We start from the raw sequence: 12,569 nt of genomic DNA, 5'->3' as shown, positions 1-12,569 counted from the left end.
TTATTGTAGTATTCAACATACAACAGAACTACTCCACACAGTGTTAACGGCATAATACACTACAGTATGTATTTACTGTACAGCATTCACAACTTCATGAGACTTCAAGATGGACTTAACTCCAGCAAAAAGGTAAATAACAAATGTAACAGTATTTGTTAGTAGAGTAATGATATACAGTGGAACCTCTATTAACGAGTTTAATCCGTTTTGGCACCGAGCTCGTTACCTGGAAAACTCGTCTTAAGAAACAAATTTCCCCATTTAAAATAAAGGAAATAAATTTAATCCGTTCCACTCCCAAAAACATCCATACTTGTATGACTTTTTTTTATGTAAATATAATACTGCACATGTAAATATAAATGTTTTGTTGTAGTGTTTTAATATTTACTTTACCTTATGAAGAGTAGTTGCTGGCTTGAGGGAGACGATGGGGAGGTGGGAAGGAGGAGAGGGGTTATGGTGTGGAAGGAGAATCCACCTCTGAGTCAGGCGGACTCTCTCTTCTTGGGAATTTCACTCAAATTTCATTTCAAATGTCACACAAGGATGCGTTAGACCAGCACCAAATAAAAAACTACGTCGATTACACTCGTTGTGTCAACAACGTCAACAACATAACAGTCTCCGTGGTGTAGTGGTAAGACACTCGCCTGGCGTTCCGCGAGCGCTATGTCATGGGTTCGTATCCTGGCCGGGGAGGATTTACTGGGCGCAATTCCTTAACTGTAGCCTCTGTTTAACGCAACAGTAAAATGTGTACTTGGATGAAAAAACGATTCTTCGCGGCAGGGGATCGTATTCCAGGGACCATAGGATTAAGGACTTGCCCGAAACGCTACGCGTACTAGTGGCTGTACAAGAATGTAACAACTCTTGTATATATCTAAAAAAAAAAAAAAAAAAATGTAATAGTCTTACCACGAAGATACAATACAATGCCGTTTTCTCAAATAGGCAATGTGGTTATTAAAGAAAACGGAAATTTCATGGCAAACATGTATACAATCCCCAAGTCGATCGTATAAGAATTGGATTTTATAGAAATATTTGCTCAAATGACGCTTGAGCGCGGTGTTTGGGTGCATTCAAGAGAAAAAAGTGTGTCACGTTTAAGCGACATATACCTGCGAAAGTGATAACACTTTCATAAAGTGTTATCACAAAGTGATAAATTAATTAAACATTTTCACACCAGGTTGTCACTGCTTTATCAGGGCAGCTTTTCCAAGAATGCGTTCACCTTTTCAAACATTCCAAACACTTCCCTGATCTCAGTGGAAGAGGCAGCATCCTCCCTTACCTCCTCATTCCCTTACTAATGGTGTAAATTGTTGATGAGGACCTGCCATACTCCCTTGTGAGATCAATCACACAGACACCACACTCATGCTTTGTATAATTTCCTTCTTTAAATCCACAGTAATTGTGTCTTTCTTCCTCTTGACAACACTATCTTTAGCAAGCAGCTTCTTTGGAGATATCGTGTGTTACAAATTGTAGTCGCAAAACCACTAAAAACCCAAAGAAAAGCTCAAATAAATCCAGAGGGATGCTTGTCGTGTGCGATACAACAACAACACTGGCGTCAGAGGCGTCCGAGAATTTGCGAGAGCCCGCGAGATGCTAGGAAGCACCATGTGGTTTTGCTCGTTAATAGAGGCGAGCTCGTCAATAGAGACAAATTTGCTGCGAGTGGCTTGCTCGTTACTGGAAAAACTCGTTAATAGAGCCACTCGTTAATCGAGGTTCCACTGTACAGGTACAGTATATAATATGATAATGCATTTTTATTGTCTACAAGAAAAATAAAGACACTGATGCAAACGCCTCCTGAAGGTCACCTCTTGCAACGAATCCAACGCTCCAACGAATTGGGGTCGGTCCCATATAGTACGTTGAATCGAGGTTGTACTGTACTCATATTTTTCATTCACAAAACAATCAGGTATAAATATAAACCATAAATAAAATAAGTGAACATTTAACTGCACTTTACTTTTACTGGGGACTCCTTGTTGGCATATGGGAGACAGTGAGGAGAGAGGGAGGAAGGAGCGGTGTTGGTGTATGGGAAAGATGATGAGGAGGGGGGGGGGGGGAAGGTGATGAGGCTGTCCCATGCTCGCGCATTCATATCTGCATCACTGGTTCTAATTTTCCTTTCAAACGTTTCACTGCCTCTGTTATGTGGCAGCCAGTCAGAACCAGTCACACTCACAATACCATTTACTCCGTAGGGGGTCCGTAGCGTGTCGGGAGGGGAAGCACACGAGAGGACGAGCTCTGTGAAAAACAACACGTATCTCGGGATATTTCAGTGATACAGGAACTAAACACAGTCAGAAAACTCATAAAGTGCATCTCAACTTATTAAACAATATACCATAGTGATTGCCATCCGACTTTTGTGCTTTAAGGAAATAAGTGAATTTTGTGGAGTCCACCTCGTGGTGCCAGAACCCACCCCATAGGCCCAAGTCCCGTGTGCCCACCGAGTGTGTGTGTGTGTGTGCTTACTAGCAAATTGGTTTCCAACAAGTGTAATAGGGGAATGTGGATCAAGAAATTAGTAATAGAGAAAGTGAATACTATTGCAAGTTGGAAATAAAGCAGAAAATCCCTTATTGTAATACAAGCGAATTAATATATCAGTGTTATAACCCAAGTAACTGGCAACTGAGGGCCTCGAGCCGTGGCCTGGGACAACAACGTGTCAACTGTACAGCCTCTGGGACCCTCACCCTCGACCGTGCGATAAGTACTGACCATACAGTAGAACAAATAAACATATATATTGTTACAAATATACGATATACATATAATATTATAAATATATACTGTAGATATATACAACAAAACAAGGCAAAATGGGAGCAAATAAACAAATTTGTGGCCACTGTAACAACTCCTTAAAGTCGAAGGTAACGGGAATTGAATGTTATATCTGTAAGAATAGATTTCATTCGGCTTGCACAGGAGTGAATAACACTACGACACTGAGAGCTGGTCACTTGCTCTGGGTGTGTAAAAATGACCTGCCAGCTTGGAATATCCTAAAAACCTTCTAGATAACATGATGCATGATCGGAAAACATCATTCATTGGAAGCCTACCAGCCATCCAGGAGGAGTGGGAAAGGAACAACAACAATTCTAATATACCAGGGGCGGAGGCTATAGTTAGGGATGAAACAGAGGCTGAAACTCAGGAAGTTGTAAACGCTGACTCAGTAGGCCCGGATGTAGATGACAGTAAACTAGAAAGTGTAACAGACAGCACTAACAGCTCGATAGGTACAGACACTACGACGGTTCCCGATAGAGCAATTCAGAACAGAAGGACAGACTTATGCAAATTTTATGCAAAGGGCATATGCAGACATAGATATGCTGGTAATAAGAAAGGATTAGAATGCACTTACCAACATCCCAAAAAATGTTTAAATATGCTTAGGAAAGGTGAGTGTCGATTTGGATCAATATGTAGGTTTTTCCATCCTGACATGTGCCAAACCTCACTGGAGGACAGAAAATGCTATGACCTCAGCTGCCCACAGTTTCACGTGAAAGGCACGGAACGCTACATAAAGAGCGGCAAGCAGGATAATGAATTTGGAGGATACTCTATAAATTTTTTATTCCAGACCGAAAGAGAATTCAAAAGGAGGAGCATGGAACTGGATGCCAGATCCACTTGCATTCCAGAATTACAGATACAATTACACACCGAAAGGGAACTACAACTACGACAGGCAACTGCCCTACAACAATCAGTACTGGTCAGAACAAACTCATTATGTCCACGCATAATGGGCTTGCCGAAAAAGTCTCCTATTCAAACTATTACTAACACTTTGGCGTACCCCGCGCGCCACCCCTCAACTGTGCGATATGGGACCCAGGGTGTCACGGGAGCGCGCGTAAATTCTGAAAACTGTATACTCTCTTCAACTTTGTCACCTTAATTCTTGTCCTACGAGATTAAATTTGGTATCATTGTGTTCGCAATAGAATTCTCTACAGCACTAAATGCATATAAACTCCAAAAGCCCGGCTAATTACCCGCAGCAAACAGAGAAAGTGCGAACGAGTTACCCAGGAGCGCGCAAACGCGATAAAATGTTTTCACTATTTTCACTCTGGTCACCTCAATTTTCGTCCTTGGTCTTTCATTTTGGTCTCAATGGGTTCGCAATAGAATTCTCTAGAGGAACATTTGCATATAAAATAAAAAACTTGGTCACGCTCCAATCGCCGACGAGTTGAAGACGGGCCACGCATTAGCCGCGAGTGAGCGCTCAGACGCCTTCCAGCTACACTCCCAATTCCCGCCCTTTTCAAGCCTTTCTTTCACAGTTTTCTTCCTGGAAGGGCCTTGTTCATGATCACTATCCATCGTGGAGTAAGCGTAGATAGTTTCTAAAGCCGCAGTAAGAAATATACCCACGGAAAATAGCCGAAATGTTCATACGTTTGAGATGCGAGGGGAGGCGACATTGGTCACAACAGTGGAGCGAAAACAATGGGCCCACGGCGTGTGCCAAGCCGCCTGAGGGCCACGAGGCTCAACAAAGAAAATGGGAAGACATCGGCACACATTTTAAAACCAGTCGCAAAAAAATTGGATAAAAACCTGATTTTTGGCGATTATTTAAAGTGGATGACGCAATGTCCCCGGTATTACCGACAGTAAACGGATGACGCAATGCTGCGTCATGTCCGGGCAAAAGTGCTAATAGAGTAATCTCATTCATCTTTGCCAACATACAAGGACTGAAAACAAGAACAAACAACAAAGTACAGTTTATAAATGGCCTCCTCACGGAGTCAAATGCGGTATTTGGAGCTTTCACAGAAACCCATGCAGGGGAATTGTTGGACAGTGAGATCTGGATTCCAGGATATAACCTATACAGGTGTGATAGGAAAATTAGGTCACATGGAGGAGTGGGTCTGTATATTAGGGAAGACCTTGTATGCTCGGAGCTCCTAAACGTTACAAATGAGGTGGTAGAGGTACTGGGATTAAAAATAGAGAAAATAAATTTAGTGATTATTCTAATATACAAACCGCCAGATGCAACGGCTGAGGAATTCACAGAACAGATAAACAAAATAGAGAATAACCTTGATAATTTGGAGAACCCGATACTTGATATTATCTTCCTAGGTGACTTCAACTTGCCTAGTCTCAGGTGGAAAATAGCAAACAATAATATTATACCAGGAAATCTATCAGGACCTAACCAACCACAGATTAGAGAACTACTTAGATTCTGTGACAAATTTTCACTCAATCAGCAGATATCGGAGCCAACGAGAAATGAAAATATTCTAGATCTGGTCTTTACGAACATTGAAGACATTATCAGAGACATTACGATATCAGATACCACATACTCAGATCACAAGCTCATTGAAGTGCAAACGACCATCAATACTCAGAATAGACCTAAAACGTTGATAAAGCGAGAGGGGCTATTCAGTAAATTCAATTTTAATAATAAAAGGATAGACTGGGAGATAAAAAACAGGGAACTTACAAACATTCCATGGGAAACTGTTCTAAGTAATACAAGTCCTACAGAAGGAATAGAAAAACTGACATCGGAAGCGTATCAAGTCTGTCTGAAACATGTTCCTTTGAGGAAAGCCAGAAAGAAATCTAGCGTAGAAAGAGAACGCAGACGACACTATAAACGCAGGAAAAAAATAACGGAATTGCTTTTGCAGACACGAATTTCCCGTCAAAGAAGGAATAATTTAAATAGGGAGATTGAAGAAATCGAGCGGAAATTGAAACACTCATATGAAACTGAAGAAAGGCAGTTAGAACAGAAAGCAATTCAGGAAATAAAGAAAAATCCAAAATATTTCTTCTCATATGCGAAATCAAAAGCAAAAACCACTGCCAGTATTGGACCTATTCGTACAAGTGAAGGTTCATACACGGAGGATGACAAAGAAATTAGTGAAATCCTAAAAAAGCAGTATGTGGACATGTTTAGCACTCCAATAAACATCATGAAAGTGGAAGATCCAGACAATTTCTTTATGCGGAATATTCAAACCCCTGTAAATATAACTGATATCAACACGAGCGCACTAAATTTTGAAAGAGAAATTGAAAACATGCCCATGCACTCGGCCCCAGGTCCAGACTCATGGAATTCAATATTTATAAAGAAATGCAAAGTGCCGGTAGCACAAGCACTCGGTATAGTATGGAGGAAGAGCTTGGACACGGGGGAGATACCAGATGCACTTAAAGTAGCAGACATAGCCCCCTCTACACAAGGGAGGGAGCAAAGCATTGGCAAAGAATTATAGACCAGTTGCACTAACATCGCACATCATAAAAGTATTTGAGAGAGTGATTAGGAGTCAGGTCACCAATTTCATGGAAACCAATGACCTTCACAACCCAGTCCAACGTGGATTTCGAGCGGGAAGATCGTGCCTCTCACAGCTACTTGAGCACTACGACAAAGTCACTGAGGCATTAGAAGAAAAACAGAATGCTGATGTGATGTACACGGACTTCGCAAAGGCTTTCGATAAATGTGACCATGGCGTGATAGCACACAAAATGAAGTCAATGGGAATAACCGGTAAAGTAGGACGCTGGATACTCAGTTTTCTGTGAAACAGGACTCAGCGGGTAACGGTCAACCATATAAAATCTAGTCCAAGTGCAGTTAAAAGCTCTGTACCTCAGGGTACAGTCCTTGCACCGCTGCTTTTCCTTATTCTCATATCAGATATAGACAAAAATACAAGTCACAGCTTCGTATCATCCTTTGCAGATGACACAAAAATCAGTATGAAAATTACCTCGGCTGAAGACATTGAAAAACTTCAAGCTGATATTAATAAAGTTTTCGACTGGGCATCAGAAAATAACATGATGTTTAACAGTGATAAATTCCAGGTACTCAGGTACGGTAAAAATGAGGACCTTAAACATAATACAGAGTACAAAACACAATCAAATGTACCCATAATAGGAAAACAGCATGTAAAGGATTTGGGAATAATAATGTCTGACGACCTAACGTTTAAGGAGCATAACCAAGCAAATATTGCGACAACCATAAAAATTATAGGAAGGATTACGAGAACTTTCAAATCCAGGGATCCCATCACAATGGTTGTACTCCTCAAGTCACTTGTGTTGTCCCGTCTTGAGTACTGCTCAGTACTCACTTCCCCCTTCAGAGCAGGAGAGATTGCTGAAATAGAGGGAATACAGAGAACATATACGGCACGCATAGACGCAATAAAGCACCTAAATTATTGGGATCGTCTCAAAGCCCTCCAAATGTACTCACTAGAAAGAAGACGAGAGAGATATAAAATAATATACACCTGGAAGATACTGGAGGGCCAAGTACCAAATCTACACAGTAAAATAACAACGTACTGGAGTGAACAATATGGAAGAAAATGCAGAATAGAACCAGTGAAGAGCAGAGGTGCCATAGGCACAATCAGAGAACACTGTATAAACATCAGAGGTCCGCGGTTGTTCAACATCCTCCCAGCAAGCATAAGAAATATTGCCAGAACAACCGTGGACATCTTCAAGAGGAAACTAGATTTATTCCTCCAAGGAGTGCCGGACCAACTGGGCTGTGGTGGGTATGTGGGCCTGTGGGCCGCTCCAAGCAACAGCCTGGTGGACCAAACTCTCACAAGTCAAGCCTGGCCTCGGGCCGGGCTTGGGGAGTAGAAGAACTCCCAGAACCCCATCAACCAGGTATCAACCAGGTACTGGGGGAGGGGGGAGGGGCAGTGAGGGGACGGAGGTAGTGGGGAGGGTCTGGTGGTGGTATGGGTGTAGCGGGGAGGGTGCGGTGTGGGGGATGGAGGTGGCACGGATCGAGAGTTCAGTGGCGGGATGGGGGTAGTGGGGAATGGAGGTAGCAGGGAGGGTCCAGTGGCGGGATGGGGTTAGAAGGGAAGGTGCGGTGTGGGGGGGATGGAGGTTCTTCCCACCATCCATCCAGTCCCCCCTCCTTCATCCAGTTCCCCTCTTATCCATCCAGTTCCCCACTTATCCATCCATCCAGTTCCCTCATCATCCATCCATCGAGTTCCGCCACCATCCATCTAATCCCCCTCCACCGTGCATCTAATCCCCCTCCAACATCCATCCAGTCCCCCCACCATCCATCTAGTCCCCCTCCACCATCCATCCAGTCCCCCCACCATCCATCTAGTCCCCCTCCACCATCCATCCAGTCCCCCACCATCCATCTAGTCCCCCTCCACCATCCATCCAGTCCCCCCGCCATCCATCTAGTCCCCCTCCACCATCCATCCAGTCCCCCCGCCATCCATCTAGTCCCCCTCCACCATCCATCCAGTCCCCCTTCACCATCCATCCAGTTCTCCCACTATCCATCCAGTTCCCCCACCATCCATCCATCCAGTTACCCATCCATCCAGTTCCCCCACCATCCATCCATCCAGTTCCCCCACCATTCATCCATCCAGTTCCCCCACTATCCATCCATCCAGTTCCCCCATCCAGTTCCCCCACTATCCATCCAGTCCCCCACCATCCATCCAGTCCCACACCATCTATCCATCCAGTTCCCCCACCATCCATCCATCCAGTTTTCCCACCATCCATCCATCCAGTTTCCCCCACCATCCATCCAGTCCCCCACCATCCATCCAGTCCCCCACCATCTATCCAGTCCCCCACCATCTATCCATCCAGTTCCCCTACCATCCACCCAGTTCCCCCCCACCATCCATCCATCCAGTTCCCCCCACCATCCATCCAGTTCCCCCCACCATCCATCCAGTTCCCCCCACCATCCATCCAGTCCCCCACCATCTATCCATCCAGTTCCCCTACCATCCATCCACCCAGTTCCCCCACCATCCACCCACCCCCTCCATCCATCCAGTCCCCTCACCATCCATCCACCCTCTATCCATCCATCCACCCCCCCTATCCATCCATCCAGTCCAGTGATATATAGTAAGAACTTTTATGTTAAAAAAGCAAAAAAAGTAGACAAACAATGAAGTTCTTCACAAAGCATTCATAGAGCGGCCACAGTCGTCACTACGCCTGATAGGCTTGTAAACAAACTGAGAGCGCCTCTCCCCCAGCACCATGTGCTTGTTCGACCCATATGCGTATGAACAGACGTCGTCTTCCAAGTAAACCGGCGTGTACCAATTCAAATTTTACAACGAATTTGCTGTTTTGTTCCAAAAAATTCTTCTTCTAGGGCAGTCGTCAACCGAGGTTCCACTGTATGGGTTAGGCAGTGTTTTTCAGGAGATGACATTATTGATATAGGCATTGTAAAAGAGAGCTATCTTATCTTGAGGTTATTTCGAGATGATTTCGGGGCTTAGTGTCCCTACGGCTCAGTCCTCGACCAGGCCTCCTTTTTGTTACACACCCACAGAAAGCAGCTCTTAGCAGCTGTCTAACTCCCAGGTACCTATTTACTGCTAGGTAACAGGGACATCAGGGTGAAAAAAACTTTTTATCCATTTTTCTCCACCACCACTGGGAATCGACCCCGGAACCTCGGGACTATGAATCCAAAGCGCTGTCACTCAGCTGTCAGGCACCCGGCTAAAGATAGAATAATATATCTATGTGCACCTATACACACTTACTACTTATCATACTTGTCACTGTTTCAGAGAACCAGTACTACTTCACTTCAGAAAATCAACAACAACAATGCATCTACATCTTCATAGACTAGGATTAAAGTGCTCATGAGTTGTTGTTAATGGCTTACTCTCATCAACAGCTGTTCATATTCAGTCACTGCTGTGTTGAAACGGAGTGAAAATCCTGTGAAACTACATAAATCTTCAGTGTGTTCACAAGAAATTAACAAAATAAATTTTCATTAAAAGTAAATTCATACAAAAACTGAACTACAATGTTTAATGCATCTTAAAGCTATGTCTAATAAATGTGAGTAACATTTTATGATGGCTCATGCAGAAAAAAATTTAAACTAAATAATTTGTCAACCATTTGAAAGTAGAAAAGATATGTCAGTGTTGAAAGTGTAAAAGATATTTCATTAATTTTTAATATACAAAACTTCATGTAAAAGATAAGTTATATTTAGTGTCTGAAATATTTTAAATTTAACTCTAGTAAAGCATATTAGAGTTCATGCAAAAATGAAACCATATCAGTGTTCAGAGTGTCTTAATAGCTTTCAACAAAAATCACATCTACTACAACATATGAGAATTCACACAGGAGAGAAACCACATCAGTGTTCAGTGTGTCCAAAAGGCTTCACACACAAATCAGCTCTGGTAGAGCATATGAGAATTCATACAGGAGAGAAACCTTATCAATGTTCAGAGTGTTTAAAATGCTTTTCAGCTAAAGCAACTCTTGTAAATCATAGAAGAGTTCATACAGGAGAGAAACCATATAAGTGTTCAGAGTGCCAGAAAGGCTTTTCACAAAAGGCACATTTAATCCAACATTTGAGAGTTCATACTGGGAAAAAACCATATCAGTGTGAACATTGTTCAAAAGGCTTTTCACAAAAGTCATTATTAATTCAACATATAAGGGTACATACAGGTGAGAAACCATATCAGTGTTTAATGTGTATAAAATGTTTTTCACAAAAGCCACATCTAGTGCAGCATATGAGAGTTCATACAGGAGAGAGACCATTTCAGTGTTCATTGTGCCTGAAAGATTTTTCAGACAGGTCAGCTCTAGCACGACATAAAGTAGTTCATACAGGTGAAAAGCCTTATCAGTGTACAGTTTGTCTCAATGGCTTCTTACAAAAAGGAACTCTAATAAAACACATGAGAATTCATACTGGAGAAAAACCATATCAGTGTTCAGAGTGTATAAAAAGCTTTACACAAAAGGTGCATCTAGTGCAGCATATGAGAGTTCATACAGGAGAGAGACCATTTCAATGTTCATTGTGCCTGAAAGATTTTTCAGATAGATCAACTCTATTACGACATAAAGTAGTTCATACAGGAGAAAAACCATATCAGTGTTTAGAGTGTCTAAAAAACTTTGCACTTAAAACCAGCCTAGCTAATCATATGAAAGTTCACACAAAAAAAAATCATATTAATGTTCAAAGTGTCTTAAAAGCTGTGCACAAAAATTGCATCTAGTGCAGCATATGGAAGTTCACATAGGAGAAAACCTATTCCCATGTACATGTGAATAAAAGGCTTTGAAAATAAGCAAAAAAGCAAAATCTAGTTTAACCTACTAGAATTTATATAGGAGAAAATGTGGATTTTCAAGAAGCTTTTATGGACAGGAGCCATAGTAGGAGTCCTGTTGTCCACTTGTAATATTGGGACCTGAACTGTATTTAGTGGTTAATTCTATTGTTGGGCCTGGAATTATGAGCATATACAAAGTGACATAGGATAATCTTACTTAACCATACTGGTTTAGCACTTCAATTTTTTTTAACTATGTGACAAATATAATTTTGATGAATGTTTGTAAATCTTTGGGTTTTCATGAAGAGCTGGTGTAATATTGCTATGTTGTAAAAATTAGCTTTGATTGAAGTTAAAACTAACAGAAGTAGCTGGTTTGGGCTCCCAGCCAGTCAGCTTGCTTGCTAGCCAGGGATTTGGTTCTTTCCCAGCTTGCCGAGTTCGGGTTCTTGGTGAACTGGAGGAAGTCCCATCTGGTTCCCTCTCAGGTTCAGACTTGGCTGGGTCTCATTTGGGACTCTCGAACCGCCTCCTTGTCTCTCCCTCCGGAGTCTCTCCTGCGGCTGCGGTCCCGCCTTCGTCTGTTTCTGGAGGGCCCTCGGGTCACCCGGCGGTTGCTCGAGGGGCTGTGCGGGAGCCTGAACTTCGCGATGGTGGTCTACCCGCCGGGTCGGGTTTGGCTTCGACGGCTGTTCTGGTTCCTTCGGGGTTCCCCCTTCCGCCTCTCTCGCGATCGCAGAGTTCGACCCCCGGGGGCCTTGCGTCGGTTGCTGCGTCACCGGCTTCCTCTTCGGGTTTTTCGGGGTTCAGTGCCTTGGCGCCTACCCGAGCCCTCGCTTGATGTGTACACGGATGCGTCGTCTCTCGGCTGGGGTTTTGTGACCAGTGCTCACCAGGCCGGCCAGGGGCGTTGGGATCCGTCCTTCCGTCGAGCTCACAGCACGGTGCGGGAGTTCGCGGCAGTGTGGTTTGCTCTGGGGAGGATTCGGGTGACCCGCGGATCGACGATTCGGCTCCATTCGGACTGCTCTCCCGTGGTTCATTGCCTGAACTGCGGGGGTTCGATGCGGTCCTTGTCTCTTTGGGGTTGGTCGCTTCGGGTGACTAGTCTGCCGAGTTCTCGGGGTTTGGCTCTCCTGGCGGTTCACGTACGGGGCGTGTCCAACGTCTTGGCCGACGCCCTGTCTCGCTTCGTTCCCCTCTCCATGGAGTGGACGGTCGACGACGAGTCCTTCCGTTGGCTTTGCCAGACGTTCGGGCACCCCGAAGTGGACCTCTTCGCGTCGGCGTGGTCGCGGCGTCTTCCCGTTTATGCGGCGCCCTTCCCCGATCGCGAGGCCGTCGGGG

At 43.8% G+C, this 12,569-nt stretch overlaps 1 protein-coding gene across 1 annotated transcript in view; it reads left to right on the top strand.

Moving 5' to 3' along the window:
- Positions 1–11,248, top strand: part of LOC123761587 (zinc finger protein 84-like) — a 97,188-nt gene extending 85,940 nt beyond the window's left edge. Inside the window, exon 2 of the mRNA XM_045747605.2 lies at positions 9,684–11,248. Coding sequence (XP_045603561.1) covers positions 10,182–11,162 — 981 coding nt within the window. The 5' untranslated portion in view covers positions 9,684–10,181 and the 3' untranslated portion in view covers positions 11,163–11,248. The remainder of the gene's footprint in view (positions 1–9,683) is intronic.
- The last annotated feature ends 1,321 nt before the right edge of the window (positions 11,249–12,569 follow it).

This window comes from Procambarus clarkii, chromosome 24 (genome assembly GCF_040958095.1).
Source record: "Procambarus clarkii isolate CNS0578487 chromosome 24, FALCON_Pclarkii_2.0, whole genome shotgun sequence".
Lineage (NCBI taxonomy): Eukaryota > Metazoa > Arthropoda > Malacostraca > Decapoda > Cambaridae > Procambarus > Procambarus clarkii.
Note: the sequence above shows the minus strand (reverse complement) of the source record. Positions and strands in the feature narration are given on the sequence as shown.